Genomic DNA, 27,528 nt, shown 5'->3' on the forward strand with positions numbered 1-27,528 from the left:
TCTTTCGCCCTGAAAGCTACCTTCGGAAATCCGATTGTTATTCCGACTCCTTCAACCATATTTCTTTGACTCGAGTCAACTCCTAAGAAATCCATTCCAACTTTTCGTCCTCACGCGAAGCTGGTTGCTTTTGTTCAGTCGGGTTCGTCCCGGATGCCTAAGCGTCTGCCGAGGTTTTCTGGCTGACCTCCTACTCAGGCATTTGCCCAAGCCGCGTCTACTGTTGCCAGTTGCTGCACAAAGCCTCCTCTTGTAACAACCGGGAGGAACCCCTTAACGCCGGGATTCAGTCACTAAAGGGCCTTTTCTAGCGCTGAGCCTCGGTTTACCCCAACTTTCATCCCCTGCTCCTTCGTGCCCGTTTTAGAGGTCAGCTGTAAGGACTAGATAAATGCATGTAAGAAACATTAGTTTTCCTTTTTTAAAACAGCAGATTAGGACTTTATATTTCGGGGACATTTCACGTCAGTCATTATTTTGACTTTCAAGGGATGTAGATATTTTTCTCCACCCCTTCTCAAATGGCTTTAATGGACTTGCACAGATTAACACCTGTCAGTAATTTTTTTCGTCTTGTCTCTCCTGGGCTGTGCTGCTTTTAATTTTTGTTCGATCTTGTATCAACTGAGTTCTGTGTAAGAGAGCACCTTCATATTAAAAGTGAACACTAGCTCTGCTCCCTGTCTCCTTTAAGTTCAGCCTGCCCCCCCCCCCCACCCCACCCCCAATTCCAGGATGGGTCTTCTCTCCCCAGTTAGACCTTTCTGGAAACTCATACACACACTGGAGATGTGTTTCCATGGTGATTCTAAATCCTGCCAACTTGGCAATGAAGATTAACTTTCACACAAAACTTCAAGGATGTCGAGCTGGCTTCATGGGCAAAGGTGGCTGCTGTGCAAGCCCATAACCTGGCTCAACTTAAAATTCGATCCCAATACCCACATGGGAGAAAGGGAGAATCAATGCCCCACACTGTCCTCTAACCTCCATTCACAGGCCATGCCCCTCTTTATACACTCAAATATGTTTTTAAAAGTACGTGTGTGTGTGTGTGTGTGTGTGTGTTAAAGAACAGATGGTCCCAGCACAACACAGCAAGAAAAGACAGCAGCTCTGAGGTAAGAGCAACACTTATTATACCTTTAGTGACCATCTCCCCAAATCCTCTAAGCTCAGCCCCTCCTTCCTTCCATAAGAACCTTCCAAAAAACAATGCAAGACAGCATAAGGGAGCAGGAGAAATGTTTTTATTTGAAGAGCAGTGTGGACATGAGAAGAAAGGATGACAGAAAGCAAGGGAGGGGATCAAGGGGCCAGCACCTTTCTCAGCAACCCCTCCAGGGGGCTACCCAGAGATGGGCTGGCAGGCCCAGGCCCAGGCCCAAACAAGGCCTGGCAATCCCTTAAGAGAGAGTGCCTGGGAAGGAGGGAGGCAGGAGGCCTGGGGTTCCCACGGAGAGAAAGCAAGGAGCCACCTGGTCTCAGCGATCCATGCTGTCGTCGGTAGGGCTAGAGAAACAGGTCTGTAACAGCTTTTCACAGAACTCCAGCTCCTCCTGGATCAGGGTGAGAGGAGTCCTGAGCGCGGGCAGACCTGCCTGCCATACATTCAGCAGGCAGAACACTCTCCTGTATTTCTAAACTACCTGCCACCTTCCCACTCCGGACGCCCAGCCTTTCCCAAGGACCACTGCGCCAATCATGATCACTTGCCCTGCTCATGGGTTTCTGAACTCCACACATAGAGTCTTGCGGCCTCCCAGACTGGTCAGTCTTCACATCAGCCCCCTAAGTTCAATCCCCACAACCCACTGATTGAAGGGAAGAACTGACTCCTACACATTTTCCTGTGACCTCCACCTGGGCACCATGGCACACATGAGCCCCCACCCCCAGTAATTAGATTTTTTTTTTTAAGTTCCATTTTTATGGGTATGGAGAAGGGTGTGTGTGCGTGTGTGTGTGCGTGTGTGTGTGAAGACAAGAGGGCCCCAGAAGCCATCCACCTTGTGTGTGTGTGTGTGTGTGTGTGTGTGTGCACGTGCACGCATATGTGTTTGGGTATGAGTGCATCCGTGTGCACATGGGTGTGGACACCAGAGTTTAACGATTATCTTCCTCAACTGTTTTCCATCTCTTTCCCTTTCCTCACGATGCAGCCTGGCTGTCCTGGAACTCACTCTGTAGATCAAGCTGGCCTCCAACTCACAGAGCTCCACCTGCTTCTTCCCCAGTGCTAGGACTGACGCTGTGTGCGAGCCTCCATCTCATTTTCCCAGTCACACTTTCTTTCTCACTCAACATGGAATTCACTGACTCTACTGGACTGGCTACACATGAGCCCCAAGGGATCCTCTGTCCCTGCTTCCTGCGCTGTGAACTCAGCTCCTTCTGCTTGCACTGCAAGCACTTTGCCAACTGACCCGTGTCCCCTGCCTCAAACACTTGTTCCTATAGCAGTGTCTGTAGTCGTGAGAGACTGGAGACAAACTATACTTCCTACAACAGGATTTCAAGTCTGAGACCACTTTAAGCTAACACAGTGAAAATGTAACTAAAACATTAAGAAGAGGTAGTTAAGTCAATGAGGTCAAAAAGGCCATCCCTACTCTACACAGTAGAGCTGTGATGGAAGAAAAAAGTTGTCACTAGGAGTGAGTAAAGAGAAAACTGTCCTGCTGGGCACAGGGGTGGCCAGCTTTAACCCCAGCACCAGGCCTGCAATGCTACACACAGGGACCAGGCTGGCCTCCAACAACAGATATCTGCCTGCCTTTGCCTCCCTGCTACCTTGTCTTTATTTTTGAGAGAAAAAAAAATACCCAACCTTGTCTTTATTTTTGAGAAAAAAAAATTTTTAATATAAAGCTTGGTTTGTTTGCCTGTAGATGGTGGGCACCTCTAAGGGTGGAGCAAGGCTGGACTTGGAATTTCCAATTCTGCTCAGGGTCTCCTGGGAGATAAATACAAATGCAGCATGGAGGCCCCCACATTGTCTGCCTGAAACCAGGCCAGGCTGGTCTGCAGCATCCAGTGCTCTATGGGGACAGATATTAAGGTCACAAGTTCCTGGGATGATGAGGTCAGGATCGACAGCTGCTAGCAGGTGTCCTGCCTCTCCTAGTTACTGCTGTCCCTCTGTAAACATCAGGTGTGTCCACAGAGACACAGATGCAACAGAGCATCGCTGACGCACATTTGCTATGCATAGCTTTGCTAAAACCCTCAGCGTTGAAGCAGGGGGTGCTTCACAAAACCGATGAGCAGAGCTGACGAGATGGCTCAGCAGGTAACGAGCCTTCTGCCAAGCCTGATGACCTGACTTTGACGTCCTGTGACCTCCACACAAGCACCGTGGTACTTACACCAGGAACGCTCCCACACATAAATACACATACCCACATACACCCTTACAAATGTAAAAAAGCAAATACTAGAGCCTGGAGAGATAGCTCGGTGATTAAGAGCAATTGTTCTTGCTGGGAATCTTGACTCAGCTCCCATCACCCACACGAGGCAGCTCACAATTACCTGTAACTTCAGCTCCAGAGGCTCCAAAGCCTTTCACTAGCTTCAAAAGGCACCCCCACCCCCACCCCAAGAGCACATACAAACAAAGACACTTATATACATCTTTTTAACTATGGAAAAGATTTACAATAACCACCTAGGTCCAGGAAGTAAGTATGAATGCTAAGTTAACTGTGATCACATATTACTTATCTGTTGAGTTACCCATTCTTAGCTACGAAATTTATTCACCCATTTAAATGAATATTTAAGGAAGAAAGAAAGAAAAAAAGAAAGAAAGAAAGAGAGAGAGAAAGAAAGATAGAAAGAAAGAAAGAAAGAAAGAGAAAAAGAAAGAAAGAAAGAAAGAAAGAAAGAAAGAAAGAAAGAAAGAAAGAAAGAGAGAGAGAGAGAAAGGACAAACTTTGGTGGTACATAATACCTCATCAGTGTGATTCTCCCTTCCCCCGCTGGCACAGCATGTGGCGCACAGTGTCAGATAACAGGAGAAAACACAACAGGGAGAGAAGGGAGGCAGAGGCAGACTGAGCCCTAGGCACGGGCCACACCCACCCACCTACCTGGTACTCCTCACGCTGCTGCAGCAGCTGGCAGCGGTGGCGGAGCAGTTCCTCCAGGCCCAGCTCAGGCTCCCGGCATTCACGAACACCCTGAGGGAAATCTGTCACAAGGCTATGGGAGGACACAGCAGCAGACCTTAGGACCTCATCTGTAATGAAGACCACAGCCCAGCACCAAGCCCCTCACCACTGCTTCTATGGAGCCCTAGAGTGAGTCTTTGGTTCCCCCATCCCAGCAGTGAATATAAAGTCTGGATGGTGCCTGCAATAAAGTCAATGCTGGCTCTGCCATGGTCCAGGTGCGTCCAACTTTTGACACTGAGACACACTGTTGTCAGTTGTCATCTAAAAGATCATGCTAGAGAATGGTACACTTGGGTTATATTAAGAAATCTTGGTTGAGTGGTGGTGGCACCCTCCTTTAATTCCAGCACTCAGGAGTCAAAGGCAGGCAGACATTTGAGTTTAAGGCCTGCCTGGTCTACAAAGTGAGTTCCAGGAAAGACAGGGCTATAAAGAGAAATCTTGTCTTGAAAAAAACAAAAAAACAAAAAACGAAACAGAAACTGAAACCGAAAAAAAAAAAAAAGAAAGAAAGAGAGAAAGAAAGAAAATCTTACAATGTGGGAGCTGGAGAGCTGGCTCAGTGGTTAAGAGCATTGGCTGCTCTTCCAGAAGACCCAGGTTCAATTTCTAGCACCCACATGGTGGGTCACACCTGCCTGTGGCTTCAGTTCTAGAGTTTCTGACACTCACACACAAACATACATTCAAGTAAAACACCAATGAACATAGAATAAAGTGATTTTATATATATATATATAAAATCTTACAATGCCTTTAAAGTAGGTTTCCAATTCTGTATCGGGCAGCATTCCGGGGAGCATGTGGACTAAGGTTAAAAAAGCCAAGAAGACTAATTTGTTCACCCTGTCAACTGTAAGAGGGGCTTCTCCCTCCCAAGCACTGTGAAGAATGCATTGTGTGATCCTTGCACCTCTCTGGCCTACAATCTTTTTGTCTCCCACAGGGATAGTTCCAGTGCAGGGTCCCAGTGTAGGAGCGGGCTAGTGCCTGAGCTGCTCTTTCTGTGGGAACCCATACAAGGCCCCCTCCTCCTAGGACCCCGGCACACCTACCTGCACAGGGCTCCAAGCACATGCTCATGGAAAGGACTGTGTTCTGTCCTCACAAGGGCCACCAGCTGCTGGACCATCCCCATGGAGCAAAGGGTTCCTGGGGGAAGAGCTGTGGGAGTCAGCAAGGACGTTCCCATACCACTCCCATGCGCCCCAGATGCCTTTGTCAGGCCATCTGCTCACCTTTGTGCTCAGGGTGGCCCACCAGCAAGTTCTGCAGCAGGAATGCTGACTTGACCTTGAGCTTCTGCACTTGCTGCTGCATGGCCCGCATCAGCACTGAGAATCCATCCAGGCGGAGGAACTGCAGCAACCCAGCCTCCTGCTCTCGGACAAGACCTGGAGGGAGAAGCAGAGCTCTGAGGTCCCAGTCACTATGGCCTTCAGCATCACCACCACCACAGGCACCAACGCCACTAGCGTTGTGACCATCACCACTATACCCCTCTCACCACCATCTCAGTTACTACAACTAACTCCACCCATTCACTCTTATCATCATTGCCATCACAATCAGCATCAATTCTAGCACCACCATCACCATCAGCAGCACCACAATACCATAACCATTACTAAACCCGTCAATATCACCATCATCACCTTGACCACCACCACCATTTCCATTAATAGCCATCATCCCCTGTACTATCACCATTGCTACAGCCATGAACACCCTCACCACCAAATCACTATTAGCATCACAACCAGCATTATCATTACTACGTAGTCACTACTTCCATTTACCAGCACTATCATCACAATCACCACCACCGCCATCACTTCAACCATCAGTGGTACTGCCACCATCCCACTGTCAGCAGCAGCAGCAGCATCATGACCGCCACCACCATCACCATCATATAGTTCATCATCATAACCCAGAGTTCACCCTCTTAATGCATGTAACTCAGTGTTTTTTAGCATGTTCACAAGCTATGCAGCCATGGCTATCACAACTCCAGAACATTTATATCATGCTGGTACCCAGTGGATGACATTCCCATTCTCAAGTGTCCCTCCTGCCTCTGCCACCACAGGTCTAGTTTCTTTCCCTATTGATTTGCCTATCTTGGATACCTCCTCTGAATGGACTCACACAACACAAACCTTTGTATCTAGTTTTAGTCACTCAATTAAATGTTTTCAAGAATTCTGTAACTACTTCATTTCTTCTTACACTAGAGCAATATTCTATCTTAGAGGCATGTAACTTGTCTTTTGCTACTTTGTGGGTTGTTCTTTCTTCCACCCTTCTCCATCCCTTTTCTTTCACCCTTTCAATCTCCTAGCACTGGATAAGAGGAAAAAAGGATAGAGAGAAAAGGAAAGAGACCCCTGAATAAAGTCAGGGGTCCGAAGGGGGAAGGCAACGTTTTTGTTAGACTACTTCCTGCTGATTAAGGCATTGCTGATTGGGGCAAGACTGATCTTTAGTGTAAGTATCTAATCTCTTCTTGTAGTTTCTTCTTTCTGTGCACTGACTACTTAACACACTATGATCAACAGCAATCAACAACCACCCCTGCCTCTTGGAACCCTTGCATTTATTTATTTATAAATCCTCTGAAAAGTTCCCGAATTATAACCATCACACAATTACAGAAACTATCTGCACCTGGCAAAATCATGCCCCTGCTAAAGCATGAGGCAAATCACAGTCAGCTGCTATGGACAATCTGAAGCAGCCCCATATCCCACACCTGGGATTAAAACAAAAACATATTCTTATAATATTTTTGTGTATAATATTTTGGATACCTCCTATGAATGGATATTTTTGTGGTTTTTAGAGAAGCCAAATTTCCAAAATTGCCTTTGTAGAGACAACAGCACATGTTTGTGCATTATCACCTTTTACTTTTCACATATACCCAGTAGATAGGTGTTCTTGGGTTCCAAATTTATCTATTTTCTCATTCATTCAGTCATTTACTTATTTTGGTCTTTTTCTGTTTGTGTACATGATACATATGTGTATCGTGCACGTGAAACCCAGAGGTCAAGCCCGGTGTTGTCCAGAATCACTGCCTACCGTGTTCATTGAGGCGGGGTTTCTCACTGAACCTGTAACTCCCTGGTTATAGCAGGCTGAATTACTAGGAGTTCCAAGGACTACCAAATCTCTGCTCCCCAGCTCTGGGATTACAGCCCCAAGCCTCCTTGTTTGTCCTGTTACACGGTACTGGGCATCTGAACCCAGGTTCTCATGCTTGCAAGCATTTTACCAACTGAATCATTTCCCCAGCCTTATTTATCAGCTTTAAGATGAGGTTTCATAGGTCTCAGTCTGGCCTCCAGCTTGCTCACACAACCAAAGATGACCCGAGTTCTTCTTAGCCTTACTGTTTCCACCTTCAAAATGCAGGGGTTAAAGGAATGCACCACACGTGTCTTAAATTCCCATTTAACAGACACGACAGCCAGGCTTCAGAGCATGTATGATCTTTCTTCCGAAGGCAACAAGGATTCTGAGAAGCCGTCAAGCAGGGTAACAGCCAACCAGGGATGCGTCTGCAGGAAGGTCAAGCTCCAAGCCTTCACTGCTCAGACAGAAGCCACTGCAAGTTCAAGGCCACTAGGTACCTCACATGTGCCAAGTGTGACTAAGGAGCTGGGCTGTCTGTCCCCTTTCAAGTTCATTGAAATAGAAAGTCAACAACCAGAAAGGCAGTACATTTTTCCTCTAAACACAACTCTGTTGTTTTAGTAAAACTATACACCAACCTTTGGAAGCTCTACACCTAAACTGAGATGTGCTGAGTGTAAAATGCATACCACAGACTTCTGAGACTTAGCAAGACATAAAGACACAAAAGATCATTAACAGTCCATATGCAGGGGCAAGAGGGATGGCTCAGTGGTTAAGCTCTTAACTCTGGGGCCGCTCTCCCAGAAGACTCAGGTTCATTTCTCAGAACTCACGTGGTGGCTCAATCACCAGTAATTTCAGTCCCAAGGGATCCAGTGGACTTCTCCTTCTGAAGAGCTGCGCACCAGGCATACAACTTAGTTGTACAGGCACACATCCACATAAAATACCCATAAACTCATAAAAAATAAATTTAAAAAAGTTTAAAACTGAAAGGGGCTGGAGAGATGGCTCAGAGGGTAAGAGCATCGACTGTTCTTCCAAAGGTCCTGAGTTCAAATCCTAGCAACCACATACTGGCTCACAACCATCCGTAATGAGATCTGACGCCCTCTTCTGGCACATCTGAAGACAGCTGCAGTGTACTTATTTATAATAAATAAATAAATAAATAAATACCTTAGAAAACTTTAAAAATAGGTCTGTACCCACTATGTGCTCTGGAGCTGGGGTCATAGGCAGTGACAATTGCCCGATGTGGATACCAGAAACGCTGCTCATCCTCTGCAAAAGCAGTATGCTTCTTTTTTAATAAATAAATAAATAAATAAAAACCTGCTGAGCCATCTCTCTAGCTTATTTTCTTTCTCAAGATAGTGACTTACTACTGTGTGCTGTCGGGCTGGCCTTAGACTCGGGATTCTCCTTCACCAATCTTCTACATGCTGGGGTTGCAGGCATGTGTCACCATGCCTGAACTTAATACAACATCATTTTAAACAAAGAAAGGAAAAGACTTGGGGCTGATTCAGCAGTTAAGAGCACTAGCTGCACCGGGCGTGGTGGCGCACGCCTTTAATCCTAGCACTTGGGAGGCAGAGGCAGGCGGATTTCTGAATTCGAGGCCAGCCTGGTCTACGAAGTGAGTTCCAGGCCAGCCAGGGCTACATAGAGAGACCCTGTCTCAAAAAAAAAAAAAAATAGAGCACTAGCTGCTCTGGCAGAGACCCAGGTTTGGTTCCCAGCACCCATATGGCAGCGAATGACCAACTCTAACTACAGCTCCAGGAGACTGAATGCCTCTTCTGGACTCCGGGAGGTTTTTCTGGACTGTAGGGGTTGAATTGTTGTTGTTTGGGTTTTTTGGTTTGGTTTTGGTTTTTTCCCAGACAGGGTTTCTTTGTGTAGCCTTGACTGTCTAGAACTCACTCTGGAGAACAGGCTAGCCTCCAACTCATAGAAATCCGCCTGCCTCTGCCTCCCGAGTGCTGGAATTAAAGGTGTGCGCCGGCACTGCTCCACTGTTTGTTTTCAATAGAAAACTGGTTGTAGTGGTGTGCACCTGCCATCTCAGTGTTTGCAAATGAGCGGACTTCAGTCAGTCCAAATCCACAGCAAGTACCAAACCAGCCAAGCTTATGTACTGAGACTCTGTCTCAAAAAGCTGAGTCCTAGTGGTGACGGTGGTGGCGGCAGCTGTGACAGCACATTCTTTAATCTCAGCACTCCGGGGGGAGGAAGGGGGGCAAACAGATCTCTGAGTTTGAGGCTAGCCTGATCTACACAGTGAGTTCCAGAATAGCCAAGGCTGTTACACAGAGAAACCCTGTCTCAAAAATAAATAAATAAAATAAAAGATAAAAAGGAAAATAATAATAGCAGGTCATGGTAAAACATGTCTGTAATCCCAGAACTCAGAATTCAAGATCATCTTCAATGACAGTGAGTCTGTGGCCAGCCATCGCTATCTGAGACCCTATTTCAAAAAATACCTCAAAATAAAACTAGATAAGATAAATAAATAACAAAATAGTCCATAGGTAGGAGACATGAGGCAGCACAAATTCAACTGGCAAACAGCCCGAAGGCTCTACCTCGAAAGCATAACCAGGAGAAGGACGGTCCTTGACCCCAGGGCTTGTCCACCTGAACATGGTATGCATTTAGGGACAGGCCAGCCCATGCTGTGGGAGGGATCACGAGCACAGCTACATGAGAACGAGAGCCCTGACCCCAACAACTCTAAAACTGAAAATGCTCTGGTCATTACCAGTGTCCCTGGAGGGTACCAGTCACCATTCCTCAAGGACCATTGCTTACTTACGTCACCCTTCATTCTCATCTAGGTCATTACCACGACCCTCACCCCGCTTTCCATGAACCCTGCCTGAGCCCCCATGTCTCTCACTCACCCCGCTTTCCATGAACCCTGCCTGAGCCCCCATGTCTCTCACTCACCCCGCTTTCCATGAACCCTGCCTGAGCCCCCATGTCTCTCACTCACCCCGCTTTCCATGAACCCTGCCTGAGCCCCCATGTCTCTCACTCACCCCGCTTTCCATGAACCCTGCCTGAGCCCCCATGTCTCTCACTCACCCCGCTTTCCATGAACCCTGCCTGAGCCCCCATGTCTCTCACTCACTCCGCTTTCCATGAACCCTGCCTGAGCCCCCATGTCTCTCACTCACCCCGCTTTCCATGAACCCTGCCTGAGCCCCCATGTCTCTCACTCACCCCGCTTTCCATGAACCCTGCCTGAGCCCCCATGTCTTCTCTGAAACAGGGGAATGCAGAATGAATGCTACTGCTCTCAACTGACAGCCACGTGTCATCAACGCACTCACACTTCTCCCGTTAAAAAGCTACACTTACTCTGTGCTGAAAAGCAATGAGCAGCCGAGCATGGTGGCACAAGCCTTCAATCCCAGCACTTAGGAGGCAGAGGCAGGCGAATTTCTGAGTTCCAGGCCAGCCTGGTCTACAGAGCGAGTTCCAGGACAGCCAGGGCTACACAGAGAAACCCTGTCTCAAAAAACAAAAACGAAAAGCAATGAGCTGTCAAGGCAGAGGAAGGTTAAGTGAACATTACAACATAAGAGACCAACCCACCACACGTGCTAGGTTCCAACTATATGGCTGCAGAGGTCTGAATGAAAATGGCCCCCACAGGCTCAAAGAGAGTGGCACTATTAGAAGGCATGGTCCTCTTGGAGGAACTGTGGCTGGCCTTTAAGGTTTCAAATACTTGAGCCAGGCCCAGTGCCACTCTTTCTTCCTGCTGTCTGCCGATCCAGATGTGGAACTCTCAGCTACTTCTCCAGCACCATGTGTGCCTGCATGCCACCATGCTTCCCACCATGATGACAATGAACTAAACCTCTGAAACTGTAAGCCAGCCCTAATTAAATTCTTTCCTTTATAAGAGTGGCTATGGTCACAGTATTTCTTCACAGCAATAAAAACTCTGGGACAATGGCATTCTGGAGAAGTCAAACCATGGGTGAGGGGGTGTGCCATCCAGGCAGGACTGAGAGGTTCTAGGCAGTGAAACATCTCTGTATGGTTCCATTGTGATGGATGCGTGTCATTAGACGCCTGTCCAAAAGAGAGTACACAATATGCTACGATTGTAGACGAGACAGCAATATGGTTTATCAGTTGGAGCAAATGTAACTCTGCTGGGGTGCTGATAAGGAGGGAGGCAAGAGACAGTGGGTAAGAGTATATCCCTCTATACCTCCCACTCTGCTTTGCCGTGAAGCTAGAGAACCTCAGGCAGGAGGACCAGATGTCAAGGTCATCCCTGGCTCCAGGGCCAGTTCAAGGCTAGGCGAGGCCTTGTGAAACTGTGTCTTACAAACAAAGATGGCTTAGTGTAAGAGCATTTATTGTTCTTCCAAAGGACTTAAGTTCAGTTTCCAGAACCTACAGCAGGCAACACAGCCACCTGTAACTACAGCTCCAGGGGAGCCGATATAATCTTTTGTACACTACAGTACCTGCTTTCCCAAGTACAGGAAAACATTTATACACATAATTAAAAACAAAACACGGAGATCATTGCAAGTTTGATGCTTGCCTGGACTATATTGGAGGTTACAAACCAGGTTACACAGGCTTACAGTGAGACTTTGTCTCAAAAAACAATGGGCCACCAAGATGGCTCAGCAGGTAAAGGCATAGGCACCTGCCATCAAACCTGATAACCTGAGCTTAATCCCAGGAACCCAATGTTGGAAGGTGAGAACCAACTCTCACAAGTTGCCTTTAGACAACCACACTTGTACTATGAGCACACATGCCCATGCAAAATGTAAACAAACAAACACCGTAAAAATCTAAAAGCAAAACCAGATATGGTAGCACACACTTGTAATCTTGGTATTTGGGAGGCAGGGGGATCACAAGGCCTTGGCTAGATAGCAAGTCTGAGGTCAGCCTGGAATACACAGGACCCTGTATGAAAAAGAAGAGGCAAGACTAGTGAGTCAGCTCAGAGGGTAAAAGCAGTCTCTGAAGTGCAAGGCTGACCTGGAGATCCTTAGGTCCCTCATAAAGGTAAATAAAGAGAGCTGACATTACAGTTGTCCTCTGGCCACCACAATTATATGGCAATGGCATTCACTGCCCCCTCTCTCCAAAGGCAGTGATGGCACACACCTTTGACCACAGCACTCTGCAGTCAGAGGCAAGAGAATCTCTGAGTTCAAGGTCAGCCTGGCTTAGAGAGCAAGAGTCACACAGAGAAACCCCATCTAGGGGCGGAGGGGGGCGGAGGTGAGCGGAGAAGCAGCAGAAGCAGGGATCATGTCAACAGGAGGTGCATGTGTGTCTCCCTCCCTGTCCCTTCCCCCACCCCAGGCCTGCACACGAATGACTCCAAGTGACCCATCTCTGAGTCTTTCTGAAACCCTTTCTCTGTGCAAACAAAGAACCACTTACAAAAGTGAAGTGACAGGGCAACCAAGTCTGAGCCCTCACAGAGAGGGCTAGGAATGTAGTAATGTCCCTGCCTCAGGCAGTAGGAGCCCACGTGACCAAGCCCTACCGGTTCCTAGCACAGAGCCCTGGAAAGCAGCCACATAACACCATGCTATAAATCTACCCATGGAAGGGCAGACACCACTTGAATGTGCACTCTAAAGTGATTATGCAAACTCTACTTCAGAGTAAAATGGCAGTGTTGTTTTGTAGCACCCCCACTGCATCTAGAAGACCCACCACGCCAGGGGGCTGGGCCACTCAAGCAACCTCAGGCTTCTTGCCTCAGTCCTCAAAAAGCTTCCTTCAGCAGCAGGCAACCTAAAAGACAGATAGCCAACAGCAGAGGATCTATGTGGGCTCAAAGACAGTATCACTACTACAGTCCACTGCCTGATGACCAAGGCCTCAGAAAGGGCAAAATCAAGAACTATATAAGTAGGCTGCTCTTGAGCCCTGACCCCCAGGAATGGTGAAAGATGACAGTCACTACTATGTAAAGAAGAAAGAGGACGGAAGTGGTCCAAGATCAGCTGGGCAGAACCATCCAGATGATCTGTTACCAGGCACATACAAATGAGCAGAGGAAGAGAGGCTTTGTGCATGTCTGTATACTACACACACACACACACACACACACACACACACACCTACACACACACCTACACACACACACACACCTACACACACACACACTCACACACACACTCACACACACACCTACACACACACACACCTACACACACACACACACCTACACACACTCACACACACACACACACTCACACACACACACACCTACACACACACACACTCACACACACACCTACACACACACACACACACACACTCACACACACACACACACACTCAAAAAGACATGTACCATGTACAAGAAGGGGACCAGGTGGTCTGGGACAGGAGCTTTTCACTACATAATCTTTGTACCTGTCAGACTCTGAACAATGTAACTTTTTATAGATTTCTGTTTTGTCTTCATTTTCTTTTCCGCTCTCCCTTCTCCACCTCCTCTGCCTCCTTGCTCCCTAGATCTTCTATAGGCCAGGCTAGCTTTGAACTCACTATATACCCAAGGATGACCCTGAACTTCTTCTGATCCTCCTGACTCCACCTCTTCACCTGCCAAAAGCTGATGAAGTTACAGGCATGTGCAACCACACCTGCTTTATGTGGTACTTGGGATCAAACCCAGAGCTTCCTGTATGCCAGGCAAGCACTCTACCAACAGAGCTCTGTTTCTCATTAGCCTTGATCCTTCAAAGTGTAGCACAAGCTGACCTCAAAAAAAAAAAAAAAAAAATGGCGGTGTTTGTTTGTTTGTTTGTTTGTTTTAGAGACAAGGTAGACTAGGCTAACCTCAAACTCAGAGATTCATCTGCCTCTGTGTCCTGAGTACTGGAATTAAAGGCCTGGGTCAGGTGACCTCAAGTTTCCAGGCATCCTCTAGATTAGCTCCCAAAGGTTGAATCACAGATGTGTATCAACTCTCAGTACCCTATATTTTCAATACTATAGAATGTCTTCATTGGAGGCACGGGGTATTTAAGACACATTCTCCCTCTAGACCCCAGGCTGTCCTAGAACTCACAGAAACCCTCCTGCTTCAGCCTCCCATTTACCAGAATTATAGGTGAGTTACCATGTCCACCTTATTTAATGTCTTTCTAAAAAGCAACTGGGACTGAATAGGCTGGAGAGACAGGTCAGTAGTTACGAGCACTTGCTACTTCCAGAAGACCCAAATTCAGTTCCCAGCACCCACATCAAGTGGTTCCAGCCACCTATACCTCCAGACCCAGGGAATCCAGTGCTTCTAGCATCTAAGGGCACTCATGTGCATATGCCTACACACAGAAACAAACACATATACACAGAACTAAAAATAGTTTTAAATACTCTTTAAAAAAATTAATAGAGTCTGAAAAGCTGGCTCAGCAGTTAGGAACACTGATTGCTCTTACTGAGAGGACCTGGGTTCAGCTCACAATACCTGTAACTCAAGTTCAAGGACATACAATGCCCTTTCTGGCTGGTATACACACACATACATGCAGGCAAAAAACTCATGCACATTAAAAAAAAAAAAAAAAAAAAGATACAAGTAATAAATCTTAAACGCTTAGACGGAAAGCATTGCAGGCTCTTCCCTATGTGGCTCCAGGTCTGGGTGTAGCGGATTTAGGGCACAAAGTCCACTTCCCTACCCTAGGGCTAGGTTATCCTGTGTCTGTCTCTTCATGTCCCTAATGTGGGTGTTACTTCCCAGAGGCTGCCCTGCTCCAGACCTCCTTCCTGCCTCAGAGTCAAATCCTTTCCCCGTTTAAAGGCCTCTCCTACCCGAGCCTTCCGTGTTTTTCCCGCCAGCTTCTATGCCCCAGTAGCATCTGCCATCCGCGGTGAACAAGCACATGGAGAGCAGAGCTCAAGATGTAGAGGAAGGCAAAGGAAAAAGGATGTGGGTTAGAGGCCCGGCCTACACACCGCATTTCTCTTTTTCTGCCTCTGCCTTTCTCCCCTCTCCTTCTCTCCTTCTTTCCAAAATCTAGCTTTGTAACGCATTTGGATCTCAATTTCATGGCAATCCTCCTGAGTCCTGGAATTATAAGTATAGGCAGCCAGGCCTGGTTTTACATATCCCACTTCAATCACAATGTGCAGCTGCTAGAGCAAAGACCGGTCAGACTTAGGGTGTATGTCAGTTGGTAGTAATAGGATGTTTTCCTGGCATTCACAAAACCCTAGGTTCAACTCTCAGCAGCTCACAAACCACGCATGTGGTGCATGCCTATATTCCCGGGGCTCTGGAAAGATACAGGCAGGAAGACGAGACGTTAAAGGTCGTCTTGTGGAACAGAGAGAGTTCAAGAGTTCAACGTGGTCTGTATGAGATCCTGTCTCAAAAATGGAAAGGAGCCAGGAGTGGCGGTGCACACCTTTACTTCCAACACCTGGAAGCAGAGGCAGAGGCTCTAAGCTCAGTGCTAGGTAGTTCCAGGACAGCCAGGGCTACACCAAGAAAACCTGTCTTAAAAATAAATAAAGAAAAAGAAAAGAAAGAAAGAAAGAAACAAAGAAAGGAAAGGAATAGGAAACAGTCAACCTTGCAGAGATGAACAAGGAGTCCCTGTATGTCCTTGCAAGCCTACTCCCAGGTACATACCCCCAAGACTCCCAACCCCTGCTCACAGCAGCCGAACAGCCAAGAGGCTGAGACAACCCAGACTCCCACTGGCAGATGAACAGATAAACAAAATGTGCTGTGTCAATGTGAAGAAATGTCATTCAGCCATAAAAAGGAATGAAGTACTGACGCATGCCAGACCAAGGATGAACACTGCACTCGTTGAAACAATCCAGAAGCTAAAGGCCTTATGAGGCACACACCATTCAGTTTACAAGAAATGTCATGAACAGGCAAGTCCTGAGACACATTAAGCAAATGCCTGCAAGAGCTGGGCTTAGCCGGGCGTGGTGGCGCACGCCTTTAATCCCAGCACTTGGGAGGCACAGGCAGGTGGATTTCTGAGTTCGAGGCCAGCCTGGTCTACAAAGTGAGTTCCAGGACAGCCAGGGCTACACAGAGAAACCCTGTCTTGAAAAAAAACCAAAAAAAAAGAGCTGGGCTTAGGGGGACACGGGGAGGGACTGCTACGGGCCTACAGAGTCCAGCTGGATATGATGAATGTTATTAAGTTGAGAGGGGGTACACAACCTTGTGAATACACTAAAAAAATACTACACAGTGCACTCTACAAGGATGGATTTAGCTGGGCCTCAGGACATAGGCTATAATTCAACCTACTTGGAATATGGAGGCAGGAGGATGACAAGTTCAAGTTTTGCTTAGACTGTACAGTAAGTTTAAGGCCAACCGAGGAAAACTTAACAAGATCCTGCCCTCAAACAAAAAGGTAAAGAGAGTTGGTGGTGTGCTTCAATATACCATATACAAAGCCCTGGGTTTGATCAGCAAAACCCCATAAACTAATTTTGGTGATACATGTTTGTAATCCCAACACTTCAGAAATGGCAGCAGGAGAATCTAAAGCATTTGACTGTAGGAGAGATACTACAGGACTCCACCCTTCCCTTAGGTATTCGCCCAACTTCTGCTGGGGGAGGGAGTAGGAGAAACCATATTCCTCAGTGTTGTGCTTATTAGTAAGTTGCTCTTGCTTTGGCAAATAAGCTCTCACCTCATGAAACCATCCCTAACTAAATGCAGTGGATCAAATAAACAAAACAACAAAAGAGACATGAATGAAAGTAGGAGGGAAACTTGTTGACAGAAAATCTCCGTGAGTTTAATGCAAGCCTGGTCTATAGCTAGTTACAGGCCAGCCAGAGCTACACAGTGATAGCCTGTCGAAAGAAAGAAAGAAAGAAAGAAAGAAAGAAAGAAAGAAAGAGCCGGGCGTTGGTGGTGCACGCCTTTAATCCCAGCACTCGGGAGGCAGAGGCAGGTGGATTTCTGAGTTCGAGGCCAGCCTGGTCTACAAAGTGAGTTCCAGGACAGCCAGGGCTACACAGAGAAACCTTGTCTTGAAAAACCTAAAAAAAAAAAAAAATTAAAAAAAAAAGAAAGAAAGAGAATTTTATGGTCATTTGCAGCTACAAAAAGAGTTCCAGCCTGGTCTACATGACACATTGCCTCTTAAAAACAAAAACAGCAACATATATAATTTATATTATGTAATATTACATATAATATTTTATGTAATATATAATTGTATATATTTCTTATATTAATATGTACACACACACACACACACACTGAGGACCTGAATGGTAGAAGGAACTACATACACAAAATATATAAATTATAAAAATAAACCAAAACCAGCAAGTGCTTTAACACAATGATTTTCTTTCTGTCCCCGAGCTGGCACCTAAATCTTCACTACCTCTGCCCACGCCTTGGTTCCCTTGCTTCACAGCTGTGAGGGCAGACAGCATTCACATAGAGCCACCGCAGTCCTCTCCGAGGGACTACCCTGTCTGGAGAAGTGCTGCTTGGTTGTTTTGAGGGTTTGGGGGTTTGGTTTTTTTGTTTTTGGTTTGTTGTTGTTGTTGTTGTTGTTTTTGGTTTTTTGAGACAGGGTTTCTCTGTGTAGCCCTGGCTGTCCTGGAACTCACTCTGTAGACCAGGCTGGCCTCGAACTCAGAAATCTGCCTGCCTCTGCCTCCTGAGTGCTGGGATTAAAGGCTTGCGTCACCACTGCTTGGCTAAGTTATAACTGGTCAATGCTCCTATGTCTTCAGTTGGTGGAGACCACAAACACAGCTCAGTATCCTACAGTATATAGGATGATCCCCAAGGCAGAAAATGAACTGACCCCAAACGTGGACAAGGACTCTGATAGGTATGAGAAGCTCTAGCTGGAACACAAGGTCATCTATCAGCACCATCAGGGCCTAATTAGTATCTGGCTCTGACGTCACTACTCTGGCTCCTGCACCACACAGAGCCCCAACAGGAATACAAATCAAAAGTAAAGGAAGCACCCCAACCTTTCCTCCCCTGTAGATCAGCAAACCCCACCCTTGCGGTCAGCACTGGCCCCAGGCCCTCCCCCTGAAATCCGGGAACACTCACAGGAGATGGCGAAGAGAGCCTTGACTCGTACCGTGTCGCAGGAGTCCCGGTCGAGCAGCCGAAGTAGCTTGCGCAGGGCACCCAAGCCCAACACCTGCTCCTGGATGGCTGCAACGTTCTGACTGCATGTGCCGATGAGTTGTGCTGCCCTCCAGCGCAGCCCTGCAGCCCCTGCCTCCAGGTATCGACCCACCAGCAGATGCATGCCTGACAGCTGGCAGAAATCTATGGACAGGAGAGGAGAGAAAACTGTCAAAGCCCCCAATTCACAGGCTGACCGCTTACTCCTTAGAATTTAGAGACAAGGTTTGAAACAGGGTATTCATTTAGAGACAGGGTATGAGAAGAAAGGCTGATGAAAAGATTTGGAAGTGAGTCAGGTCTGTAGCTAAGGCTCAGTTGGTAGAGTGCCTGCATAGCCTTCATAAAGTCCTGGGTTTGGGTCTTAGCACCACATACAATAGGCATAGTGGTACACTCAGCACTAAGAAGGAGGCAGTAAGATCCTAAATTCAAGGTCATCCTCAGCTACGTAGAAGTATTATGCCTTCCTGGTTTACATAAGACACTGTCACAGCCGGGCGGTGGTGGTGGTGCACGCCTTTAATCCCAGCACTTGGGAGGCAGAGGCAGGCGGATTTCTGAGTTCAAGGCCAGCAGCCTGGTCTACAAAGTGAGTTCCAGGACAGCCAGGGCTATACAGAGAAACCCTGTCTCGAAAAACAAAAGCAAAACAAAACAAGACACTGTCACAAAACAAGAGATTGGGAGGAACTGGGGGTACATGCCTATTACCCCAGCTACCTAGAAAGCCAAGACAGAGCAGGGTATACTAGTGCACTCCTAGCACTTGGGAAGAAGAGGCCAGTGGATCTCTGTGTGTTTGACTCCACCAGACTGATTTATTATATTATATATATATATATATATATATATATATATACATACTGACTGATTTATTATATTATATATATATATACTTACTGACTGATTTATTATATTATATATTATATATATACTTAAATTCCAGCACAGACAGACCTGCATAGTGAGATTCTGCCTAGAAAAACAAAAAAAAAACAAAAAAAACAAAACGCTGAGACAGGAGGATTAAAAGTTCTGCGTGGACTTCAGGAGTTCAAGGTTAGACTCAGCATCTTTCTGAGACCCTGCCTCAAAGCACGAAATGCAAAGAGGGCTAGCAATCTAGCTCAGTCGAGTAGGCTTGCCATACTCAACAAGTTCTGAAACCTGGAGGTAATACTGCAAAATACTGTAATGTCCTGAATGCTGCCCAGTGCTGGCACAGCCTGTAATTCCACCTCTTAGAAGGTATAAACAGAAGGACAGTCACAAATTCAGCGTCAGCTAGGATGTTATAGACTGTCTGGGCAGTAGTGGTGCACGACTTTACTCCTGGCACTCAGAGGAGGCAGGCAGGATCTCTGAATTCCAGGACAGCCAGAGCTACACAGAGAAACCCTGTCTCATAAAACCTCCCTCCCAAAAATAGTAAAACAAAACAAGAAAATTAAATAAATAAAAGAGATGGATGCTACAGAATTATATACTCAAAATGGTTACTTCTGTTGTGACTTTTTAACATTTACATATTTATTTATATTTATTAGTGGTGTGTGTGTGTGTGCGTGTGTGTGTGTGTGTAGGCATACACATGTTATGTACGATTTTAAAGGTCAAGGTTCTGGGAGGTGTTTCTCTCTTCCCATCATGTGAGTTTCTAACAAACTCAGGTCACTGGGTGGCAACACTTTTTCCCACTGAACCCTCTCACTGGCCCATTTTGTGATTTTTTTTTTTTTTTTACCTTGATAAATAAAAGTAAAGTTTAGAAACTCGGCCTGGGGGTTGGCGAGATGGCTCAGGGGTTAAGAGCACTGACTGCTCTTCCGAAGGCTCTGAGTTCAAATCCCAGCAACCACATGGTGGCTCACAACCACCTGTAATGAGATCTGACGCCCTCTTCTGGAGTATCTGAGGACAGCTACAGTGTACTTACATATAATAAATAATAAATAAATTAAAAAAAAAAAAAAAAAAAAGAAACTCGGCCTGGTGACACACACCTGAAATTCCAGCACCGGGGGAGAGGAGAAAAGAAGATTAGGAGTTCAAAGCCAACCCCAGGTACACAGCAAGCATGAGGGTAGCCTGGGCTGCCTGAGAATTTGTCTCAACAACAATAACAAAAAAAATGTGGGGCTTGAGGAATGGCTCAGAGATTAACAACACTTGCTGTTCTTGTAGAGGACCCATATTCGGTTACCAACTCCCACATGGGCAGACTGCAACTGCCTGTAACTCCAGTTCCAGGGGATTCAAAGTTCTTCTCTAGCCTTTGAGGTTACCAGATATGCATGTGGTGGTACACACAAATACATACATGCAGGCACTCACACATAAACATAAAACGTCTTTAATCCTAGCTCTCAGGAGGCAGAGGAGGGGGATCGCTGTGGGTTTAAGACCAGCCTAATATGTATACATAGTGAGTTCTAGGCCAGCAAGGGTAACACAGTGAGACCCTGTCTCAAAAAAGGGGGAAAAAAAGGGCTGGAGAGATGGCTCAGTGGTTAAGAGCACTGGCTACTCTTCCAGAGGACCTGAGTTCAATTCCCAACAACCACATGGTGGCTCACAACCATCTGTAATGGGATCCGATGCCCTCTTCTCGTGTGTCTGAAGACAGCTACAGTACACTCATATACATTAAATAAATACATACATACATAAAAAAGGGGGAAAAAGGGGGGGTGGTTATAGAAAGATGGTTCTGTGGTTAAGAGCACCAACTGCTCTTCCAGAGGTCCTAAGTTCAATTTCCAACAACCACACGGTGACTCGCAATCATCTGTTATGGGATCCAATGCTCTCTTCTTTAAGACAGCAACAGTGTACTCATATAAATAAATCTTTAAAAAAGAAGGAAAAAAAGCTGGTTGTGGTAGCAAATGTCTTTGATCCCCCTTTAATCCTAGTACATGAGACACAGAGGCAGGTAAAATACCTGTGAGTTTGAGACCATCCTGGACCACAGAGTTCCAAGCCAGCTAGGTCTACATAGTGAGATCTTGTCTCATTTAAAAATAAATAAATTATATATACATACATGCATACATACATATGAATGTGACCTACAGAATGCACCTTGACCATGGATACTTCAATGTCATTGCTTACCCTAGACCTACACGTGTCCGTCCCACTCCTTTGACAGGAGGATGTCTGTCTGTTCTGATCACAGTAGCACCATCCTACCTCAACGTTTGCACTAGCTATTCCTACTGCCTCGAATGCCTTTTGTAAAGCAGGAGTACCCCATGACATACCCTCACTCGGGTGATATACCCCATGACATACCCTCACTCAGGTGATATACCCCATGACATACCATCACTCAGGTGATATACCCCATGATATACCCTCACTCAGGTGATATACCCCATGACATACCCTCACTCAGGTGATATACCCCATGATATACCCTCACTCAGGTGATATACCCCATGACATACCCTCACTCAGGTGATATACCCCATGATATACCCGCACTCAGGTGATATACCCCATGACATACCCTCACTCAGGTGATATATCCCATGATATACCCTCACTCAGGTGATATACCCCATGACATACCCTCACTCAGGTGATATACCCCATGATATACCCTCACTCAGGTGATATACCCCATGACATACCCTCACTCAGGTGATATACCCCATGATATACCCGCACTCAGGTGATATACCCCATGACATACCCTCACTCAGGTGATATACCCCATGATATACCCTCACTCAGGTGATATACCCCATGAAATACCCTCACTCAGGTCTCTGATCAAACACTCTACTTCCAGGCGGCCTCAGATTACCACTCCATCCCAAACCACCTCCCTTCCCTTGAGAGAGTAGCAAGCAAATTAGGGAGTCAACATCAGTCCCAGGACTCCTCGGGAAGTAGCAGAACAAATCTGTCACCACAGGGACTTGGTGGGGTATGAGGAGGGCTTTGTTCCTGGGAGGAGCTGCTGGTTCAATACAGGAGAATTGGGAAAGGGCAGAGCCAGACAGCATGTGGGACAGCCTGGGGAGTACTGAGGGAGGAGGGTACCTGCTGCATTGTCCATGTTCTCGCACAGGTCTGCCAGCAGCTCTAGTGCGCCTTCACGCTCCTGCTGGTCAGTGGCCAGCTCAGCTTCGCCAGCCATTGCGGGTGTGGCCTGGGACAGGACCCGGAGGCAGTTCTTCATCTGCTCCACCTCCTCTCGCTGGCCCCGGAAGGCGGCCGACATGGCTTCCTGCAGCCATTGGCGTCTCTAGGGAAGAAGGGAGAAGGATGGGGGTAGAAGATGTCTCTCAGTGACTGCCCAGGGAGTGACACTAATAGGACAGCCAAATGCAAGGACTGATGGCTCTTTCCATCAACAAGTATCTAGGAGACATCTTGGGGGAAGCACAGGAGTCTCTCATTCTATAGTGCAGTCTGGCTTCCCGCTCACAGCAGCCTTCCTGCCTCAGACTCCCAAGTGCTGGGATTAACAAGCAAGAGCCACCACACTCAGATGTTTACACAGTTTTTACTCATAACTTCTTTTCTAGGTTCTAGGGAGTCAGTCCTGAGACAGACTGATTAGAGAAAAAAAAGTGTTGTTCAGGGTGTGTGCAAGACAAACACAGAGAGAAGCTAGAGGGAAAAAACAAACAAAACAAAACATGTAGTGTGACAGGAGATGGCAATATGACAAGTGCTATAGGGTAAGTAAGATTAAGCACAATGGAGGATCATGGGAGTGGAGGTTGGCCTGTAGAACTTAAACGGGGTCATCTTGGAGGGTCAGATGTCAGCAATGAAATAGGCCAGGGAATAGCCAAGCATATACTAGGAAGAATATTCAAGACAGAGGCAATCACCAGCAAGCCAAGGTGGCTGAAGCAAGGTTAAGTGAGGGAAGAAAAAAGTTGAGGAGAGAGAAACACCCCAGGAAAGGAGCAAGTTGGATCTTACAAACAGATGCAAAGGCCTAGATTCTGCTCTGAATGAAGTGGGTGGAGCTGGGAAGGGAGTTCTCCCGAGGAGAGGCAGAGAGGTGGACTGAGAAGCATAGGAGCAGGGAAAGAGCGCTTACTAGGATTCTAAGTAGTCCATGCAAGAGAAAAGTTTATGGAGCAGGTTTCGGTGGCACATGCTTATAATCCCAGCACGGGGTGGGATGGAGGCAGAAGCAAGTTCAAGAACAACCTCATCTGTGTATCAGTGTGAAATATGGCCAGATCCTGGACTCTGAAGAGAGAACCAACTGTTGAGCTAAGGGAGGAGGGGAGAAAGAGGAGTCAGGCTGATACAGGGGTTCTGTCCTCAGCAACAAGTCCCGCCCATTTCCCAAAAGATGTCAGGTTTGAGGATCAGCTATACAACCGGAGGCTGTGGTGAGCTGGATGGTTCTGTATTGTGACAAAAGTCCTGAGAACTACATGAGGTTTGAATAGTATCCCTGGTCTGCACTTGCTACCAAGTTGGAACAAGAAGGGCTCTCCAGCCATGCCAACTGTCGTCTGGAGAAATTAAAAAAAAAAAAAAAAAAGCCAGAAAAGATAGAGAATGAGGAGAACAAGAGATAACAAAAGAAAGGAGTCCAGAGGAAGACCAGAAACTACACTGTCCCCAAAAGGGCGCTTCAGGAGGACTGAAATGGCTACCATATATCTGTAAGTCCAAGACTTTGGAGGTGGGGCAGGAAGGTCAGGAGGGTAAGGTCATTAAGGCTAGCGTGGTCTGTTTGAGACCGCAATCTCAAAACAGGAAAGAAAAGGGGAAGAAGCTGTAAGGCTTTGAAATCACGCTCCTGGACAAATTTGGGCAAACTATCTCATTGCTCTATGCCTATTTCCACCTTGGCACAACATGACACAACATGTATAAATTATTCTGTAACTTAACTGAATTACTACAATATTCTATGTATCGTAAATGTCAATTAAAAAAAGTTACATGAAAAATTCCTATCAACCTTTAAGACAATTCTGTAAGGTTTTATTATAGCTATTCCAAATTCATTGATTAAAAAAAAAAAATCAGAGGCAAAGAAAGGATGTGAATTGCCCAACCAAGGTCATGGCTGGCAACTGGCAAAACCCAACTACGTTGTGTACGAGTCAGTATAGACTGGAACATCAGAATTGCCTGATAAGACACTATCATTACTATTATCACCATCAATTCAAAAATGAACGAACACTTGAGGATTCGAAAGATTAAATAATATACCCAAGGTCACACTTGTGGAGACAAAGCTGAATCTAGTTCTGCCTGGGTCTAGAGAACCCAGCTTGCTTTTAGACTTTTCACTCATCATGAGACTTCCCAATACAAGGCTGCGATCGGACACTTTACAGCTGACCTTCACCCTATCATGATGCCACATTTAGACTCTAGCTCACCACCCAGGAAGACAACAGCTTGTAGCTCACTAAGCCACTCTCCCCAAGACACTTAGATCCTCAGGACCCTCACCCAACCTTCTTAGGTCCTCATACTTTACCTCCTCGCTCATGGGTTCTGGAGGGGGGTCTGGCTCCTGAGAACCCGCAGTAATAGCCATCTGCAGCAGGCCTTGGAGGTTCCGTGGAGGCCGGGGGTTGCCTGAGCCCCCCGCCGAGGAACCACTGCCCCCTGACGAGCAACCCTGAGAGGCCGGAGGCAACGCAAGAGGGAGGCGACTGCCCCCTGAGCCTTTGTCTGCCATGGACTTTCTGTGAAGGAAGAATGTGTTTAAAGGAAATTGATGGTCACCGCTGAGGCAGCAATGGTGTCCGGATGGGTCGACTCTTGAAGGTCTGCTGAGAAGGTGGAGTTTTGAAGGTGTTAGGAGTCTTCTCATGATCCCAAACCATTCTGCCTGCAACCACCTTAACCATAGCCCCCTTTCCTTCCTTCATACTAACAGGACCCTTGCCCAAATCCAGATGTCCCTCCTTGCTCCCTAGCAACAGGCCCCACCTACTCCCTGGCAACGAGCCCCCCCAAGCTCCCCAGCTTGCGTCCTCGTCTCTTAGCAACCCCACTGCCCCGCCTCCATGGCAACAAGCCTTCGCTCAGTCTCCTTAGCAACAATTCTCCTCCCGTGTCTTTGAAGAGGGGCGCCCCAATGGGGCTGATCTCACCTTGCCGGGTCTAGAGCTGCCACCACGCCTAAAGATAGACTAGGCTGCACCTGACTCTACTGGGCGCCGCCATCTTTACCGGAAATACGCAGTTCTCACACGGAAGTGCCTCACCCCAAGCTGTTTGCCCAGTTCTAAGCAGCACCTCTTAGCGGATGCGGCACTTAGCTCCGCCTCTGTCGACTAGGCCCCCACCACTTTCTCTTTGTCACGCCCCTACATTTCGCGCTTTTGTTATAAGCCCCGCCCCCTAGCTCCTCTGTTTATCTTAGCAAACAAGGGACTTTCATGGCGAACTCCTCCCCTCCCAGGCATAGGCCCCGCCTATGCCCATATTCCCCGCCTCTTTTCTAGGCCTTTCGGCCTGTCCCAGTCAAGTCCCGCCTCTTAGTACCTGGAACTTCAGCTTGTCCTGTTCGGCCACGCCCCTGCGTAGGCCACGCCCCTTCTCTGCTGCTGCTGCTGCTGCTGCTGCTGCTGCTGCTGCTCAGACGGTTTTGTTCCTCACTCAACTGATTTTAACTGCATTTGCTCCTAGAGTCTCGGGATATCTCCCCTAATATCCCACCTTTGTAACCTGAGACTCGGGCTCACTTTTTTCTAGGCCTCAGTTTCCCCATTTATTACCGGTTTCAGTGTGGAATACTCTGTGTGAGTTGTGTGTCTTCATGTGACTATGCATGGTGTGTGGGAAGTCCCATGTCAACATCAGCTGTCTTCCACCTTCGATCTTCCAATCATTTTAAAAATATTTTTAGAGTTACTTATTTATTTATTTATTTATTTATTTATTTATTTATTGGGTTTTTCGAGACAGGGTTTCTCTGTGTAGTCCTGGCTGTCCTGAAACTCACTTTGTAGACCAGGCTGGCCTCGAACTCAGAAATCTGCCTGCCTCTGTCTCCCGAGTGCTGGGATTAAAGGTGTGGGCCACCACTGCCCGGCTAGATTTTATTTTTAAAGATTGTTTTTAATTATGTAGTAGGGGAGGAGGCAGATGCCTGTAAATGCAGGTTTCTATGGGGCCAGAGACAAAGGACAAACTAAAGCTGTAGTTACAGGCAGTTATGAGACAACCAATATATATATATATATGGGTGCTAGGAACCAAGCTCAGGCTCTTTGCAAGAACAGTAAGTACTCTTAATGACAAGCTATCTCTTCAGCCTCTTAAATTATTGTTGTTCTTTTAATTTTTTTGTAGACTTACCTATTTACTTGTGTACAAATAGTTTGTGGTTGGTTAGTTTTTGTTTTGTTTTTTGAGACAGTGTTTTACGGTATAGCCTTGGCTGTCCTGGAAGTTACTCTGTAGACCATGCTGTCCTCAAACTCACAGAGATCCACTTTCCTCTGCCACCTGAGTGCTGGGATTAAAGGCGTGTGCCACCACTGACCCTGAACATTTTGCCTGCATGTATGTGCGTGCACTGTATGCTTGCTTGATGGATTGCCAGGAACTGGAGTTACAGATGGTTGTGAGCCATCATAATTGGGTGCTAGGAGTTGAACCTGAGTCTTCAGCAAGAGCAATAAAGCAACAAGAGTTCCTAATCATTGAAATATCTCTCATTGAACTCTCTCTCCGTCCCACCCCACCCCTCTTTTGTTTTTTGTTTTGGAGATGGTTCCTTATTTTGGTGTTTTGTTTTGGGGAGGCTCTCAGTATGTAGCCTGGGCAGGCCTGCAGAACGATGTGAGCAGGTTGCCCTACAACTCATAAATATTCACACGCCTTAAAAGTAGGTACACTCAGGGATGGCGAGATGGCTCAGCGGGTAAGAGCACTGACTGCTCTTCCAGAGGTCCTGAGTTCAAATCCCAGCAACCACATGGTGGCTCACAACCACCCGTAATGAGATTTGACACCTTATTCTGGTGCGTCTGAAGACAGCTACAGTGTACATGTGTATAATAATAA

The 27,528-nt window shown here is 46.8% G+C and overlaps 1 protein-coding gene across 3 annotated transcripts; it reads right to left on the reverse strand.

Annotated features, from left to right (window-relative positions):
* Positions 1–1,228: 1,228 nt before the first annotated feature.
* Positions 1,229–25,902, reverse strand: Hspbp1 (HSPA (heat shock 70kDa) binding protein, cytoplasmic cochaperone 1). Of its 3 annotated transcripts, none has more exons than XM_030242890.1 (8): positions 25,608–25,902; positions 24,986–25,196; positions 22,558–22,762; positions 18,421–18,645; positions 5,417–5,572; positions 5,234–5,330; positions 4,095–4,206; positions 1,229–1,559 (listed from the first exon to the last, which is right to left on the reverse strand). In XM_030242890.1, exons 2-8 carry the CDS (start codon positions 25,187–25,189, stop codon positions 1,485–1,487), a joined length of 1,074 nt encoding a protein of 357 aa, XP_030098750.1. In that variant the 5' UTR covers positions 25,190–25,196; positions 25,608–25,902; the 3' UTR covers positions 1,229–1,484. The 3 variants fall into 3 exon arrangements, with proteins under 3 accessions (XP_030098750.1, NP_001347558.1, NP_077134.1); NM_001360629.1 differs by having other exon boundaries at positions 1,230–1,559; positions 24,986–25,280; positions 25,608–25,695; NM_024172.4 differs by having other exon boundaries at positions 1,230–1,559; positions 24,986–25,283; positions 25,608–25,695.
* Positions 25,903–27,528: the final 1,626 nt, after the last annotated feature.

Source organism: Mus musculus, chromosome 7 (genome assembly GCF_000001635.26).
Source record: "Mus musculus strain C57BL/6J chromosome 7, GRCm38.p6 C57BL/6J".
NCBI classification, from domain to species: domain Eukaryota; kingdom Metazoa; phylum Chordata; class Mammalia; order Rodentia; family Muridae; genus Mus; species Mus musculus.

Excerpts from the sequence above, each read along its gene's own strand:
- Hspbp1 (XM_030242890.1), bottom strand. The coding sequence starts at position 25,189 with ATGGCAGACAAAGGCTCAGGGGGCAGTCGCCTCCCTCTTGCGTTGCCT. Across the intron at positions 22,763-24,985 it reads CAGAACCCATGAGCGAGGAG|AGACGCCAATGGCTGCAGGA; the intron begins GTAAAGTATGAG and ends CTTCTTCCCTAG. Across the intron at positions 5,573-18,420 it reads GGCTCTCTTCGCCATCTCCT|GTCTTGTCCGAGAGCAGGAG; the intron begins GTGAGTGTTCCC and ends TTCTCCCTCCAG.